Source organism: Pan paniscus, chromosome 18 (assembly GCF_029289425.2).
Source record: "Pan paniscus chromosome 18, NHGRI_mPanPan1-v2.0_pri, whole genome shotgun sequence".
Lineage (NCBI taxonomy): Eukaryota > Metazoa > Chordata > Mammalia > Primates > Hominidae > Pan > Pan paniscus.
In genome coordinates this window covers 12,559,488-12,577,770 of record NC_073267.2, presented here as the reverse complement: position 1 = coordinate 12,577,770, position 18,283 = coordinate 12,559,488, and the positions used below count along the sequence as shown (strand labels likewise).

The following is an 18,283-nucleotide window of genomic DNA, read 5'->3' as shown; positions in this document are numbered from 1 at the left end:
CAGCACTTTGGGAGGCTGAGGCAGGTGGATCACATGAGGCCAGGAGTTCGAGACCAGCCTAGCCAACATGAGGAAACCCCATCTCTACCAAAAATACAAAAATTAGGCAGCGTGGTGGTACACACCTGTAGTGCCAGCTACTCAGGAGGCCAAGACACGAGAATCACCTGAACCCAGAAGGCAGAGGCTGCAGTGAGCCGAGATCGCACCACTGCACTCTAGCCTGGGCGACAGAGCAAGACACTGTCTCAAAAAAAAAAAAAAAAAAAAACAGAACTGAATCATCTACATTACTGAGAGGCACCAAGCAAAGCACAGGCAGCGGCACTGAAGGCCCTGCCCCACACAGGATCTGGCATTAGTGCTTTAGCTGCTGAATTATGGAGAGGTCTCAAGAGTCCCAAGGCAGAGGCGTGGCAGGAGGGGAGCTTGTGGGACTCAGGCCATCATTTATTTGCAAACTGGATGAAAGAGTTGTGATGTCGGACCTGCCGCTGCCTGTCAGCCCTGGCATACAGCACGGCATAAGAGGTAGAACAGAGACAGACACAGCCAGTAGGGAAGAGAGCCCAAGAAGCCAGATCAAGCACTGGATACTTTGTCCCGATTCTACAAGAGACCCACAGAAGAGCTTTAAGTTAGTGGGGTTACGGGGAATAAGTGGGGGAGTGGGATGGTCATTAAAGAAGACCACTCCATGATGTGCAAAGTGGGTCAGAGCTGATCAAGACTGAAGGCAGGAAAACACAAGTCGGGGAGAAAGAAGAGAATTCACTGAGGATGGAGGAACCGCGAGTGGCTCAGGGACCCATGTGAGAGACAGAAAACAATGCTCTTTGTGGGACTGGTTTTGGGGCAGAGAAGAGGGAGAAGGAGAAGGCTGGGAGGAAGCCCAAGAGCTGTCCAGGGGACCTGGGTAAAAGGCAGAGCCATTTACTAAGCAAGAAACACAGGAACACATATGGATGAAGATCAGAATTCAGTTTTGGAGACTGACAAGCCCGTGCTGTACGCCAAATAGAGACATTCATGAGACAGAGTTCAAGGAAGTGCTCTGGGCTGCGGGTATGACTAAGAATAACAGGCACATACAGAGCAACTTCACCAAGGAATCCAAACAGTATGCATAGAAACAAGAGCCAACAATGAATCCAAGGATGAATAATATTTGAGGGTATGGAAGTGATATGCCAACAAGGATCAGAAAAGAAGAAGAAAGTGTGCCAAGAGGCTATGGCATCGCAGAAAGCAAGGGAAGGCAGTGTTTCAAAGTCAGATCCTCAATGCCCAAGGCTGCCGAACAGACAGGGAAGATTAGACTTCAATTTTACAGGCAGCTCAGCAACAGTACCTGTGTCTCTGGTATATTCTGAATGGCCCCGATCACCTTGTAATTGACTGCCAACCTATAACCTGACGATGATATATCAGTGATTAAAAGAACATCAAATTCCAGCCGGGCGTGGTGGCTCATGCCTGTAATCCCAGCACTTTGGGAGGTCGAGGCGGGCAGATTACCTGAAGTCAGGAGTTCGAGACCAGCCTGGCCAACATGGTGAAACTCCATCTCTACTAAAAATACAAAAATTAGCCAGACATGGTGGCACACACCTATAGTCCCAGCTACTCAGGTGGCTGAGGCTGGAGAATCACTTGCACCTGGGAGGCAGAGGTTGCAGTGAGCTATCATGCCACTGCACTCCAGGCTGGGCAACAGAGTGAGGCTCCATCTAAAAAAAAAAAAAAAAATCAAATTCCAAGGTCATGCCATCAAATGCATCAAACGCCAATAACGGCAGTGGTTCTTTCTCCTTTCCCAAGTGGAATGGAAAATAATTCATTTCTCCATACTGTATTCTGTACTGGCTACTTGGGTTTCCAGTGGCTACAAAGACAGCAAGCCAAGTCTGTGTAGAGCTCTGGGTCACTTTTCATTAATTTTTGCTTTGTTCCTCAAAAATTAATCACTTTCCCTGTAGCAAGCTGGAGTGATGCTGGTATATGGTACCTCGGGAACCATGAAATACAGTACTGCACGCAATGAATAATGCCCTTCCTTCCAACCAAGATGTATTTGTTTAGTGAACATAATTTTATTGAACAACTGTGTGTTTATTGAACAACTCATTTCTACAAACGAGTAACTGGTGAAATAAACAAGAAACAAAGATCTAGGAGCCTCTCTGAACTTACCCTAGCCCCGGGAGACTGCCCAAAGAAAGAAAGAAAAAAAGCAAACATCTGTTGAAAGTGATTACACATTCTAGGCAAGTATCAAAATATCACAAGTACCAAGGCCAGGCGCAGTGGCTCACACCTATAATCCCAGCACTTTGGAAGGCCGAAGTGAGCAGATCACAAGGTCAGGGGTTCGAGACCAGCCTGGCCAACATGGTGAAACCTGTCTCTACTAAAAATACAAAAATTAGCCAGGCATGGTGGTGGGCACCTGTAATCCCAGCTACTCGGGAGGCTGAGGCAGGAGAATCGCCTGAACCCAGGAAGCGGAGGTTGCATTGAGCCAAGACGGTGCCATTGCACTCCAGCCTGGGCGACAAGAGCAAGACTCCATCTCAATAAAAAATAAAAAATCACAGGTACCCCATACATATGTACAAATATTATGTACCAATAAAATAATTTTAATAATAATTTTTTTAAAAAAAAGAACTGTTGGAGCCAGGCACAGTGTCTCACATTTGTAATCCCAGCTAGTTGGCAGGCTGAGGTGGGAAGATCACTTGAGCCTAGGAGTTTGAGACCAGCCTGGCCAACAGAACAAGATCTCCGTCTCTATAAAAGTTTAAAAACCAGCCGGGCATGGTGGTGCAAGCCTGCAATCCTAGCTATTTCAGAGGCTCAGGCAAGGGGATCACTTGAGCCTAGGAGTTCCAGGCTTTGGTGAGCCATGATCACACCACTGCACTTCAGCCTGGGCAACACAGCAAGACCCCAACTCTAAAAAATAAATAAGTAAATAAATAAAAAGATCTATTGAAGGGTTGAGAAAAAAGAAAGAATGATACAGCAACATGAAGGAGAGGGAAAGACTAAGGATTCTGTTAGCAGAGAATTTCCACACACCGCCACCAAATGCAACAAGGTCCAACTTTTGGCTGTGAAAGGGGAACCAGCCAAAGACAGCACATTTTACTCAGCAACGACACTGACATAGTGATAAGAAAGATTCCGGGATTCCCAGCAGCAGCCGCGGTCAGGGCTGGAACTGAAAGCTCAGGGGAGGAGGAGACCACAGGACATTTGTTACATGACATGATCCACTTCAAGGTTCAGCTCCAAAGCAGATCACTATGAACAGTTTCCTCATCTGTACAGTGGCAGTAATAACAGTCCCTACTACTCACAGGGCTATCGAACTGAATGAGTTAATTTACATCAAAGTGCAAGTCTTGCACTAAGTACTAAGCATTAATAGTTATTATTTAGCATTATGCTTGTCACTCACATGGAAATGTTTTTTCAACATTAAATTGGATGATAACAGAACCTCTGGGGTTTCTGTTGCTGGTGTGGAAGACATTAATTATGAAATGCCATGCTATCCTCAGGCATCAAATTAAAACAGATTATTAATTTCCCAGCAACTGGCACGCCACACTGGTGAAATAAACCAGTGTGCTACAGGTCCCCGAACCCAGAGGAGACTGTACCATGTGGCTCTGAGAATTCTGCACAAAAGATGACTTCATTTAAATTAAGATGCCAGACAACACCATTACGTTTTGACTACTATTAAGACATGGATTTCTGTGCCCATACACCACCCCACCAAGTCCCACGCGATCACTGCCCTGCCCACTATTAAAAAATAAAGAAAAAGAAAAAGAGCAGAAGGAAGACAAGCTCCTCCAAGCTACAGCCAGGCAGAGCAGTACCTGTTTCGGTTTTGCTGGCAAAGCCCGCTGCCTGCTTGATCGCTGCCGCTGTGAGTGCCAATCCTCGACTCCTCTTCAAGCCATGCTGCAGGACGGCTTCAAACTGGGCACACAGACAGGTGACCCTGTGAGAAAACCAATGACTCATCAGTCCCCCCAGAAAAGGGAGTAGCAACTAGGGCGGCCCCAGCAACTCCAGGAAGTGAGTAAGCCGCCAGGTGTAAACCTCAGCGTGAAGGCAGACAGGAGACACCTGGATGTGCAGGCTTGGTAACTGACCTGCGCCACTCCACACACCTCCCGTGTTGATGTTCATTTCACAGAGCTCAGGATGCCCAGCACAGTCTGCCCATATGCATCAGACTGGCACAGTAACAATTCACAAGGAACATGGGAACAGGGACGGGTGCCAGCTGGCAGGGGTGCAGAGGGGGTACAAGTTAAAAACCAATCAGTTCAGTGTGGGGAGCGGTTGGATGTTAATTGCATCCAATTCACAAGTTTTAACTCTAATTCATATTACATGTAGTTTAAGGAACAAGATTATGTTTTTGGAGACTGAATTCACCAGGCTGCCAAATTGGAAACATTGTGTAATTTCATGGCCTGTTACATGCTCTAAAAAGAATATATGAATTCTGATTCTCATTCTTTATATAAGAGATTACATGCTCTAAAGAGATTATATGAGATTACATGCTCTAAAAATAATAATAATATGAATTCTGATTCTTGTTCTTTATTCTGTTGTAAGAGAATACATTGTGAACTCAGATTGTGAGTTGATGGAATTTTCAATTAAGTTACAATTACTGTGCATTTAACTGCATTTGTTTCTCAATAACCAAAGAAATAGGAGATTCAGGAACAAAGAGATGAGGTCACAGCAACTGCACTTGATCTTAGCAATCTTCTCAGGGCTCCTGAGCCTCTGCCCAACTGGGTCTGTGGACTTCTGAGCCCTTTCCATTCATCCATACAACAAAAGTTAAGAAATTCTGAATGTCTCCCACATGCCAGGCACTGTTCTAGGCTCTGAGGAGATGACAGTGGGAGTGAGACAGGCAAGGTTTCTGCCTCACTCATGTGCATGTTTCTAGCAAAAGGAGATACACAAATAAGTTAACCAGACCATTTCAGTTAATCAGAACTTAGAAGAAAATAAGACAGGATGAGATGGCAGGTGGCGATGGGGCAAGGACAGGCTTAGATTCTGTGGGCTGAATGAAGGTGGCCTTGGAATTACGAGCTGGATATGACAAGGGCAGCAGGCTGGAAAGACAGGCCCAGTGCAAAGGCCTTGAGGCCACCACCATCCGGCTCAGCCTTGCCTGGCCTCGGGCATTTGCTGCTCCACCCATCCCGACACCCATGGTAACAATACTCCAGGTGTTTATCACTCTGTGGGTAGTAAAATATTTTCATACCCATTATTTTACTCTTCTCATCAACACTTTAATATAGATGAGGCACGTATTATTAACTCCATTTTACACTTGAAGAAGCTGAGGCTGACATTTACGTGACCTCCTGAAAACTGCATAAAAAGCAGTGACATCTGTACCTGAACTCCATCCTCGCAAGCTGATCCAATGTAGTTTCCTCCATCCCCCATATCATCAAGACAAACATCCTTTATTCTAAGATAAAAGTCCTCTGGCTCCCTTAATCAATCTTTACTCGTCATTCTGTCTACACTACACACCCCTAACACAGCATCAGCAAATCCACAGCATTCATGCCTTTCCACTGTATTCGGTGCCCATGACAGACATCACTAATCGATCCCAGCATTGTAGGCCACCACTGGCAAATGACCAAAGCTGGCCCTGCACAGAAGGGAGCCTATTAGGCATCACAAATCTAATACTTCCCCTCAACCATACTGCTTGGTTTTCACCTTCTATCTTATCTTTGCTGGATTCCTGGCACCTAGCTCGCACCTGGTATATAATGTGTGTTCCACAAATGTTTTTCCAGTGGGTAGGTAAATCAGTGATTAACCTTGAACCAGAGATCCTAGAATACTCCCCCACATTGAAACCAACCTCTTTGCTGGGCAGATATCACTCTTAATTATTATAGATGTGCATACGTTAGTCTCTGTACACATAGGCACTTTTTTTTTTTTTTTTTTTTTTTTTGAGATGGAGTTTTGCTCTTGTTGCCCAGGCTGGAGTGCAATGGCACAATCTCGGCTCACTGCAACGTCCACCTCCCAGGTCCAAGCGATTCTCCTGCCTCAGCCTCCCATGTAGCTGGGAATACAGGCGCCTGCCACCATGCCTGGCTAATGTTTGTATTTTTAGTAGAGATGGGGTTTCACCATGTCGGCCAGGCTGGTCTCCAACTCCTGAACTCAGGTGATCTGCCCGCCTTGGCCTCCCAAAGTGCTGGGATTACAGGAATGAACCACTGCGCCCAGCCTCATAGGCACATATTTCAAGGCTTCCTGAAAGCCGGGACGTCCACCAAAACTCTCTAAATACCACAGAAACCAAAACCATGGCACATAGCAACAATGACCTAGATCAGGGGTCTGTCTCAGAGAGAGAGAAAAAAACAAAAACAAAAACAAAAAAACTCTGGGGTATGTTGAGAGTTCTCTGTAATTAACCAAAGCCTCTATCTTTAAAAGAATCTTCTGCAAATACAGCAATCAACTCAACAATTGCTATTAGTTTGCTTGGTTCCAATGCACAAGTCAATAACTGCCCAGCCAGCTCTAGATAAAACCAGGGCCCTAAGAGGAATGGAATGCAGGCGAACTGCACAAATCCAGTCCCCAAGGTTTGGGTTACATCATCAGTACTGTGTCACAGAGGCACACAGGTCACAACTAACCTAACACTGCACGAATACCCAGGTGGATGCTAGTCTTTTAATTAGATCACTATGATGTCTTCCTCGCCAAAGGCCGTTCTACTTAACACCCTCCCCATATGCCCTTTCCACCTCCAGTTTGGATCTGAGCATGTATCTACTGGTCATTCAAGACAGATCTCGACTGGGTGCGGTGGCTCACACTTGTAATCCCAGCACTTTGGGAGGCCGAGGCGGGTGGATCACCTGGGGTCAGGAGTTCAAGACCAGCCTGGCCAACATGGTGAAACCCCATTTCTACTAAAAATATATATATAAAAAATGAGCTGGGTGTGGTGGCACATGCTTATAATCCCAGCTACTCTGGAGGCTGAGGCAGGAGCATCACATGAATCCGGGAGGCAGAGGTTGCAGTGAGCCGAGATCGTGCCACTGTACTCCAGCCTGGGCAACAAGAGCAAAACTCAGTCTCAAAAGAAAAAAAAAAAAAAGACTTAGCTCACGTATTCCCTCCTCCAGGAAGCCTTCCTGAATGTTTCCTCATTCTGAGCTTCTTTGTACTGCAGCGCTCGCCACTCTCTGTTAATGGTCTGATTTCCAGGGCTGCCTGCTCTTGCTAACTGTGAGCTCCCGTGCACTTAGCACCATGCCTGGTTGCTACAGAGAATGTGACCGACATGGTCTCTCCAGTCAGGGAACTCAAGATCATGAACCTGATGTACATTTTGGTGGGAGATGCATCTCAGGAGATTTCGTATAAACGGTCATTCGAATCCAGGTCAGTTAAAACTAGTGAATCAAGTAGAGCACACCTTCCAAGCACAGGAATCTACTCTTTAGCTTCTGGTGGACACATCTTGGAAGCACTATGTCATACACTAGGTCACACTAAGGCTTTCCACTGCTTCCCATCTTATATGGGAAGTTAATTAAGTTAATGAACCATCTTATATGGGAAGCAGTAGATGATAATTCCCACGAAATGAAAGGGGCACTAGCTTTAGTAGAGTTCTTTCTTTTTTTTTCTTTTCTTTTTTTTTTTTTTTGAGACAGGGTCTTGCTCTGTTACCCAGGCTGGAGTGTGGTGGTGTGATCATGGCTCACTGCAGCCTCAATCTCCCAGGCTCAAACGATCCTCCCACCTCAGCCTACCAAGTAATTGAGACTACAGGCATGCACTACCATGCGCAGCTACTTTTTTTTTTTTTTTTGAGACAGAGTCTCACTTTGTTGAGAGGGCTGGGGGGTTCCCAGAATACTCTCTACTGCAGACACTCTGGCTTCACTGGAGAGGTCAGCTGCCTCCTTGCCATTTTATCACACCAAACTTCCATTCCAAGTTAATGAACTAGGAATATTATTTTAAATAAGTGGGTCACTTAACAACAGTGAATATTTTAATTTTTTAAAAAGCACCAGTCAGGTGGGGTGCAGTAGCTCACACCTATAATACCAGCACTTTGGGAGGCCAAGGCAGGCAGATCACTTGAGGTCAGGAGTTCGAGACCAGCCTGGCCAACAGGGTGAAATCTCAACTGTACTAAAAACAGAAAAATTCACTTGGCGTTACAGCAGGCACCTGTAATTCCAGCTACTGGGAAGGCTGGAGCAGGAGAATTCCCTGGACCCAGGGGGCATAGGTTGCAGTGAGCTGAGATCACATCACTGCACTCCAGCTTGGGCAACAGAGAGAGACTTGGTCTCAAAAAAAAAAAAAAAAAAAAAAGGAATAAGGTACTGATCCATGCTACAACATGGAAGAACATTGAAAATACTATGCTAGACGAAGGAAGCCACACCCCAAAACACCACACACTGTATGATTCCATGAAACGTCTAAGAAGGGTAAATACAGACAGTCCTTAACATAACCATGGTTCAATTTATGACTTTTTGACTCTACAATAGGATTATCAGGACATAACCCCATCGTAAGTCAAGGAACATTTGGATATAGAAACAGAAAGTCATTTAATTAGTGGTTCTCTAAGGCTGGAGTTGAAATTAGGGATTAAGTGTTAACTAGCACAAGGGAATTTGGGGGGATAATGGAAATGCTCTAAAACTGAATTGTGATCGATGGTTACACAACACTATAAATTTATTAAAAAGCACAAAAATTGGCTGGGCGTTGTGGCTCATGCCTGTAATCCCAACACTTTGGGAGGCTGAGGTGGGCAGATCACCTGAGGTCAGGAGTTCAAGACCAACCTGGCCAACATGGCAAAACTCCATTTCTACTAAAAATACAAAAATTAGCTGGGTGTGGTGCCAGGCTCCTGTAATCCCAGCTACTCCAGAGGCTGAGGCTGGAGAATCGCTTGAACCCGGGAGGCGGAGGTCGCAGTGAGCTGAGATTGTGCCACTATACTCCAGCCTGAGCAACAAGAGCGAAACTCTGCCTCAAAGAAAAAAAAAAAAGCACAAAAATCACTGAATTGAAAAAAAAAATCACTGAATTGTATACTTACAATTTTAATGGTATATAAACTAGACCTCAATAAAGCTGTTTAAAAAAAAAAAAAAAAAAACTTCCTCCCAGGTGCTCAGTAAAAGTCTGATAAAGCAGCAAAAGAGTTGTGAATGGAAAATGAAGTAACTTCCTCCTGCTGCATTTGAAACTGTCCACCAAGACCAGCAGACCTGGACACTGCACCAGCTCAACTAGTTTTCTGTGAAGATTCAGCAAGCATTTGTTTTCATGAGCTTTGTCCTATCTTTTTTTTTTTTTTTGAGATGGAGCCTCGCTCTGTTCCCCAGGCTGGAGTGCAGTGACGTGACCTCGGCTCACTGTAACCTCTGCCACCCACGTTCGAGATTATCCTGCCTCACCCTCTGGAGTAGCTGGGATTACAGCCACGGGCCACCACGTCCGGCCATTTTTTGTGTGTATTTTTAGTAGAGCCAGGGTTTCACCATGTTGGCCAGGCTGATCTCAAACTGCTGACCTCAAGTGATCCGCCTACCTTGGCCCCCCAAAGTGCTAGGATTACAGAAGTGAGACACCAAGCCCAGCCTGTCCTATATTTCAAGACTGCTTAATCTGCACACGAATCTATTAAAAGATTCCTAAGAATCCTATACTTTTGCATGGCAAACATTAAAACAACAGGATCAGCCATGAATGCTGCATTTTTATAAACTGCATCAAATTAACCTTGTGACAGAAAGACCTATTTACTTGATTTTTTTTTTTTGAGTCAGAGTCTCGCTCTGTTGCCCAAAATGGAGTGCAGTGGCGCGATCTCGGCTCACTGCAACCTCTGTCTCCTGGGTTCAAGCAATTGTCCTGCCTCAGCCTCCCAAGTAGCTGGGATTACAGGTGTGCACCACCATGCCCAGCTAATATTTTTATATTTTTTGCAGAGATGGGGTTTCACTGTGTTGGCCAGGCTGGTCTCGAACTCCTGAATTGTCATCCGCCTGCCTCAGCCTCCCAAAGTGCTGGGATTCCAGGCATGAACCACCACAACCGGCAATTCTTTTACTATGTTACAGCTTTACTGGAGCCTTTTTGAGAAAACCAACTACAATCATGAAAATGGACTGGATTATCGTCATTTGTAAAATTCCAATGTTAGCTGGAATGGAGTCTGCTGTACCAGTGAAAATCAGTCAATCAACAGTATGAGCCATATCTCAGATTTAAGACAGTAAGAACAAGGCCATTACACGACAATCATTTGAAATGGGCCATGAGGCTGGGCTCAGTGGCTCACGCCTGTAATCCCAGCACTTTGGGAGGCCGAGATGGGAGGATCACCTGAGGTCAGGAGTTCCAGACCAGCCTGGCCAACATGGCAAAACCCCATCTCTACTAAAAATACAAAAATTAGCCGGGCACGGTGGCGAGTGCCTGTAATCCCAGCTACTCAGGTGGCTGAGATAGAAGAATCACTTGAACCCAGGAGGCGGAGGTTGCAGTGAGCCGAGATGGCACCACTGCACTCCAGCCTGGGGGACAGAGCGAGACTCCGTCTCAAAAAAAAAAAAAAAAAGAGCCATGAGCTATATTTATGTTTAATTAATTTTCAAAAAGGTTCACATGCTTAATCCATGAATTTCAGGAGCAGAAATCAATCCTAGACTATAATCTACAAGTCAGATAAAAATCTAAGAACAGGTGGGGCGCAGTGGCTCACACCTGCAATCCCAGCAATTTGGGAGGCCGAGGTGGGCAGATCACTTGAGGCCAGGAGTTTGAAACCAGCCTGGGCAACAAAGCAAAACCTCGTCTCTATTCTAAAAAATAAATAAATAAATAATTTTTTTAAAGCGTTAAGATTACAGGCACAGTGGCCTGAAACCCTATCTCTACAAAAAATAAAAAAATTAGCCCTGGGTGTGGTTGCGCATGCCTGTAGTCCCAGCTACTCAGGAAGCTGAGACAGAAGGGTTGCTTGAGCCCAGGAAGCGGAGGCTACAGTGAGCCGGGATCGCACCACTGCACTTTAGCATGGGTGACAGAGCAAGACCTTGTCTTAAAAAAAAAAAAAAGTTTAGAAACTGCCTAAATATTTAACACTTGGGGAACTGGTTAGATAAACAATAGCTATTTAGGTCTTTAAAATATTTAACAAGAGCTTATACTGATAAGTCAATATCTTTATAATATAAGATGAAAAATAAGCAGGATAGGGAACTGTATGTTAAGTACGCTCTCAGTTATGCTTGAAAAATACAATACAGGCCAGGTGCAGTGGCTCATGCCTGTAATCCCAGCGCTTTGGGAGGCCAAGGCAGGCAGATCACCTGAGGTCAGGAGTTTGAGACCAGCCTGGCTAAAATGGTGAAATCCCGTTTCTACTAAAAATACAAAAAAAAGTCGGGTGTGGTGGTACGTGCCTGTAATCCCAGCTACTTGGGAGGCTGAGCCAAGAGAATCGCTTGAACCTGGGAGGCAGAGGTTTGCAGTGAGCCAAGATCACGCCACTGCACTCCAGCTTGGGCAACAAGAGCAAAACTCCGTCTCAAAAAAAAAAAAAAATTATATATCTATATCTATCTATCTATCTATCTATCTATCTATATTTACATACATAACAATTCAAAAGGGAATTATGTAAAAAAATTAAGAGCCACTTGGTGAAAGATTTACTGGTCATGGTTGCCAGGCGTGGTGGCTCACTCTTGTAATCCCAGCACTTTGGGAGGCCGAGGCGGGCAGATCACGAGGTCAAGAGATCGAGACCATTCTGGCTAACACAGTGAAACCCTGTCTCTACTAAAAATACAGAAAATTAGCCGGGCATGGTGGCGGGCCTGTAGTCCCAGCTACTCGGGAGGCTGAAGCAGGAGAATGGCGTGAACCTGGGAGGCGGAGCTTGCAGTGAGCCGAGATAGTGCCACTGCACTCCAGCCTGGGTGACAGAGCGAGACTCCATCGCAAAAAAACAAAAAGCATTACTGGTCATGGTTTTCTTGCTTTCATACTTTTCCGAACCTAACTCATTTGCTAAAACAAGCATTTAGAAAAGTATTCGGGCTTCAAGAACCAGAAATATTATTGCCTTGAACTACAGATAAGGAATGAAGAAATATGGTTTAAAGGTTATGGTGAGGAAAAATCATGCAGTTATTTAAAATGCTTATAGAAAACGTGGATATAGCATTTTTTAAAAGGTTAGATTGTAATATTAAATGAAAAAAAAAACAGATCTACAAAAAGATTTAAATCTTTCTAACCCACAAATGTAAAAACACTGCAATAAAAGATAATATACCCCAGGCCGGGCTCAGTGGCTCACACCTGTAATCCCAGCTCTTACGGAGGCATCGGCAGGAGAACAGCTTGAGCCCAGGAGTTCGAGACCTGCATGGGCAATATAGCGAGACCGCATTCTCCACAAAAAGGAAAAAAAAAAAAAGACAAAAAAAAGGGGAAAAGATAATATGCCCCACAAATTTGCACAAAGAAAAACAAAGACACCATAACATTAAAAGTTGACTTTAGGTAGACAAAACTAGAGGAGAGGAACTTGATGCATAACAGTAACAAAAATAAAATATATCTTTCTTTCTTTTTTGTTTTCTTGAGACAGAGTCTCACTCTGTCACCCAGGCTGAAGTGCAGTGACACGATCTCGGCTCACTGCAACCTGCGCCTCCCAGGTTCAAGTGATTCTCCTGCTTCAGCCTCCCGAGTGGCTGGGATTACAGGTGCCCACCACCACGCCTGGCTGATTTTTTTTTTTTTTAATTTTTAGTAGAGATGGGGTTTTACCATCTTGGCCAGGGTGGTCTCGAACTCCTGACCTCGTGATCCACCTGCCTTGGCCTCCCAAAGTGCTAGGACTACAGGTGTGAACCACCACGCCCAGCCAAAATAAATCATTTTTAAAAATAAATAGGCAAGCCCTATATGAAGAAAAACATAAAATTTTGTTAAACGGCATAAAGATCAAACAAATAGATAAAAAGAAACCCCATTTTCCTGAATGGGAAGACTTATTAAACTCAAAACATCAATTTTTCCCAAATTAATGTACAAACTTAATACAATTCCAATAACAAATGCAGGAAGGACTTGGCACCCCTTGTTCTGGGGTACAGGCCAGGCGTGGTGGCAGGCACCTGTAATCCCAGCTACCTGGGAGGCTGAGGCAGGAGAATCACTTGAACCCGGGATGCGGGGGTTGCAGTGAGCCAAGATCGCGCCATTGCACTCCTGCCTGGGTGACGAGAGAGACTTCGTCTCAAAAAAAAAAAAAAAAAAAAAAAACAAAAGAAAGCCCCCCCACCTAAAAAAAAATCCTAATACATATGGAAGCATTTCATCTATAATAATGGTAGCACTTCAGTCAGATGGGCAGAATGGGCTGCTTAACCAATGACGTTAACACAAAGGATCATGCAGCTGAAAAAAAAATAAGAATAAATTCCTGTCTCATAAGGATAAACTCCTAATGCAAACCACAGACAGAATGAAATTCCAGATGGGTCAAGATCAAAGAAAAATGTTAAGTGTAAAAAATGAAAACGTTTACAGTAAAAATAACTGAGAAAAATACTGAAGAATGTGAGGATAAGATGCAGTACTCGAAAACCAAAACATTTTAAGGTTCACAGAATTAATTACATAAAATTTGTAAATGTCTACATGGCAAAAAGATACCATAAATACAGTGAAACAATAACTAAAGTGACAGATGAGAAAATATTAACAGAACATACAGCTGAAAAAATTAATATTCACAAAAACTCTGTTTCTACAAATGGATAAGACAAGCAACTCAAAAAATAAAAAGCACAGAAGGTGAAGAAATCAACCACAAAAGGGTGAAATACAGTTGGCCAATAAATATAAGAAAAGATACTCAATCTCACTAATAGCCCAAGGAAGTATAGTAACACTGAGGCCCAGGTTAGGACTAAGGACTTCAAAAGCAATCACAGTGCTAGCAAGAGCATGGGGAAATAGGTATTGCCGATAGGAATAGAAATATGAATTGCTATACTTTTCTGCAAAGAGATCAGGCAGTAAAATTTTTGTTGTTGTTGTTGAGATAGGGTCTCATTCTGTCACCCACACTGGAGTGCAGTGGCACAATCGTGGCTCACCGCAGTCTCAACCTCCCGGGTCCCAGTGATCTTCCACCTCAGCCTCCCAAGTAGCTGAGACCACAGGCGCTACCACGGTCAGTTAATTTTTTTAATTTTTTTTTTTTGTAAAGACAGGGGTCTCACTATGTTGCCCAGGCTGGTCTGTAACTCCTGGGCTTAAGCAATCCTCCTGCCCTGGCCTCCCAAAGTGCTAGAATTATAGGTATGAGCCACTGTGTTCGGCCAGTATAATTTTTTTTAAGGTGCATAACCCTTTGACCCAGCAACCCCACTTCTAGGAAATCACCCTATAAAAATAAAAGCCCTAACAGCTAGAAAATGAACAAGAAATGAACAGACAGCTCACCAAAAGGGATATGCAGATGGCCAACAAGCACAGGAAAAGATGTCCAACATCATTAGTCATTAGGGAAATGCAAATTCAAACCACAGTAAGACACAACTACACACCTATCAGAATGGCTAAAATCCAAAGTCATGACAAAATCAAATGCTAGCAAGGACACAGAGAAACTGGATCACTGCCACACTACTGGTGGGAACGCAAAATGGTACAGCCGCTCTAGATAAAACTAACTACGCAAATACCATACAACCTAGCAATGACACTCTTGTGCCAGAGAAATTATTGTTGGCAAGAAAGAAAAAGGTAGACTCATGAACTACTGGTAGAAATGTTTCGAAAGCCAGAGGCTGCTCTCTGACTCAGCAACCCAACTCCTGGAAACCTATACCAGAAATATAAAATCCTCAGTATATTAAAAAAAAATGATGCTTAAGAATGTCTATTGCTTCATTGTCCATTATAGTAAAAATCAGAAACAAAGTCAGTATTCCACAGGCAACTGTTTGTACATCTGCAACATGCAATGCAATGTAGCCTTTTAAAAAGAATTATTAGCCGGGCGGGGGCAGTGGCTCCCACCTGCAATCCCAGCACTTTGGGAGGCCAAGGTGGGCAGATCACTTGAGGTCAGGAATTTGAGACCAGCCTGGCCAACATGGTGAAATCCCGTCTCTAATAAAAACACAAAAATTAGCCGGGCGTGGTGGCGGGCGCCTGTAATCCCAGCTACTCAGGAGGCTGAGACAGGAGAATTGCTTGAACCTGGGAAGTGGAGGTTGCAGTGAGCCAAGATTGCACCACTGCACTTCAGCCTGGGTGACAGAGCGACATTCTGTCCCAAAAAAATAAATAAATAAAAATAATCATTAGAACTATAACTTGGAGGCCGGGCACAGTGGCTCAGGCGCCTGTAATCCTAGCACTTTGGGAGGCCAAGGTGGGCAGATCACGAGGTCAGGAGATCGAGACCATCCTGGCTAACACGGTGAAACCCTATCTCTACTAAAAATACAAAAAGTTAGCCGGGCACGGTGGCGGGCGCGTGTAGTCCCAGCTACTCAGGAGGCTGAGACAGGAGAATGGTGTGAACCCGGGAGGCGGAGCTTGCACTGAGCCAAGATCGCATCACTGCACTCCAGCCTGGGCGACAGAGCAAGACTCCGTCTCGGAAAAAAAAAAAAAGACCAGGCACGGTGGCTCACGCCTATAATCCCAGCACTTTGGGAGGCTGAGGCGGGCAGATCACGAGGTCAGGAGATCAAGACCATCCTGGCCAACATAGGGAAACTACATCTCTACTAAAATACAAAAATTAGCCAGGCGTGGTGGTGCGTGCCTGTAATCCCAGCTACTCCGGAGGCTGAGGCAGGAGAATCACTTGAACCAGGGAGTTTCAGTGAGCTGAGATCGCACTACAGCACTCCAATCTGGCGACAGAGTGAGACACCATCTCCAAAAAATATAAAAAATTAAAAAAAAAGAACTATAACTTGGAAATGTTTCAGTGCAGGAGTACCAAGATAAAAAATAAAAATGCACAGCATTATGTATGATTCTATTTTTGTAAAACAATGGCAATAAGGCTACATATATGTGTATATATACATGGCTATTTTATCTGTAAATAACTGTGTACGCATGGAAAAATATAGAACAAATAATTCTTGGTCATTAACATAAGCAACCCAAAGGGAAGGAAAACATACAGGACAGAAAAAACGGGACCCTCCCCCTCTCCCCCAAAAAAAATAGTTGACCGAAAAGTAAAAAGAAAAAAATTCATGCTTGGCAACAGTGATAACTCACAAGGCAGCAGTTTTCAAGGTACCATAAGTGTGAAGGTTTGAGAATAGCAGAAAGGTACATACAAATAATCAAATTAATCTTTGTACAGAGGAACCAGAAAATGGAAAAATAACCTATCTTTAAATGGTAAATCATAATTTCTGATGATTTTCTTTTTCTTTTCTTTTTTTTTTTTTTTTTTGAGACGGAGCTTCATTCTTGTTGCCCAGGCTGGAGTACAATGGCGTGATCTCGGCTCACCACAACCTCTGGCTCCCAGGTTCAAGCAATTCTTCTGCCTCAGCCTCCTGAGAAGCTAGGATTACAGGCATGCACCACCACGCCCAACTAATTTTGTATTTTTAGTAGAGACAGGGTTTCTCTATGTTGGTCAGGCGGGTCTCGAACTCCTGACCTCAGGTGATCTGCGCTCCTCGGCCTTCTAAAGTGCTTGGATTACAAGCATGAGCCACCACGCCCGGCTCTGATAATTTCCAAATGTTACTAATATAAACAATAATTGTCCTCCCTGGTATAGACAGATCTCCAACTCTTGGTCTAGATGCAAATGCTGCCTGGATACTCTTGGCGGATGAGGAATGTCAAAATCAGGAACAGGTGCTGGCACTGAGAAGGAATCTGCTGCAGGAGCCAGTAAATCAAAATGGAAAAAGAGAATGGAGAAAAACAAGAGCACCTGGATGCAGGCGTGAATAAATGAGACACGAGAAATCACATGAAGCCAATAGTCAATGGGATCTCCAAGTCTGGTCAAAGTCCACAGCCTGAGAGAACAAAAAATTCAAACCAAAAGCTTGCTTTAAAAAAATAAAAACTCAGCCAGGCACAGTGGCATGCACCTGGAGTCTCAGCTATTTGGGAGTTTGAGGAGGGAGGACCACTTGAGGCCAGGAGTTCAAAGCCAGCCTGGGCAATATAACAAGACCTGTCTTTAAAAACATTTTCTTAATAAATAAAAATAAAGGCCAGGCACGGTGGCTTATGCCTGTAATCCTAGCACTTTGGGGGGCCGAAGCGGGTAGATTGCCTGAGCTCAGGAGTTCGAGACCAGCCTGGGCAACACGGTGAAACCCCATCTCTACTAAAATACAAAACAAAAAAAAATTAGCCGGGTATGGCGGCATGTACCTGTAATCCCAGCTACTGGGGAGGCTGAGACAGGAGAATCACTTGAACCTGGGAGGCAGAGGTTGCAGTGAGCCAAGATTATGCCACTGCACTCCAGGCTGGGCAACACAGCGGGACTCCATCACAAAATTAAATACATAAATAATAAATAAATAAAAATGAAAAATTTAAAAACCAATATATATTTCTTTTCATTCCTGCTTTCTGGCCAGCAGTGCATGAGACCACCCTTTTTTCCTCTCTCGATATATATATATATATATATATTTTTTTTTTTTTTTTTTTTCCCCAGTAGAGACAGGGTTTCACTATGTTGGCCAGGCTGGTCTCGAACTCCTGGCCTCAAGCAATCTGCCCCCCTCAGCCTCCCAAAGTGCTGGGATTACAGGCGTGAACCACCGTGCCTGGCCACTAACAATAATCTTGACTGTTGTTTTGAGGTTTTGTCAGTCTGATGGGTGAAAAGTAGGCAGCTCACTGTTGCTTTAATTTGCATTTCCTTGACTACTAGTGAATTTTGGTGTCTTTCTTTTTCCTAACATATGTTTGCTGGCTATTTGGCTTTGCTGTTTTATGCAAAGCTTCCATGGTAGAGCCACGACATTATTTCTCAACCTCCACATCTGGGTAATCACTGAATCTCATCAAGGCTCAGTCCCAAACCTCAATCCTTCTGTCTCTTCCCCAGTCCCTGCTTCACTCTGCCCTCCAACCCCGGTTC

General features: G+C 44.2%; 1 protein-coding gene across 5 annotated transcripts in view; it reads right to left on the bottom strand.

Moving 5' to 3' along the window:
• The window catches only part of SNX29 (sorting nexin 29), a 593,890-nt gene that overhangs the window by 538,982 nt on the left and 36,625 nt on the right, over window positions 1-18,283 (bottom strand). For all 5 annotated transcript variants that reach the window (XR_010110475.1, XM_034939805.3, XM_034939806.3 and 2 more), the window contains one exon: window positions 3,897-4,021. Coding sequence is in view for 3 of the 5 variants with exons in the window: in XM_034939805.3 (XP_034795696.1) it covers window positions 3,897-4,021 (125 nt within the window). In the remaining 2 variants the exon portion in view is untranslated. The remainder of the gene's footprint in view (window positions 1-3,896; window positions 4,022-18,283) is intronic.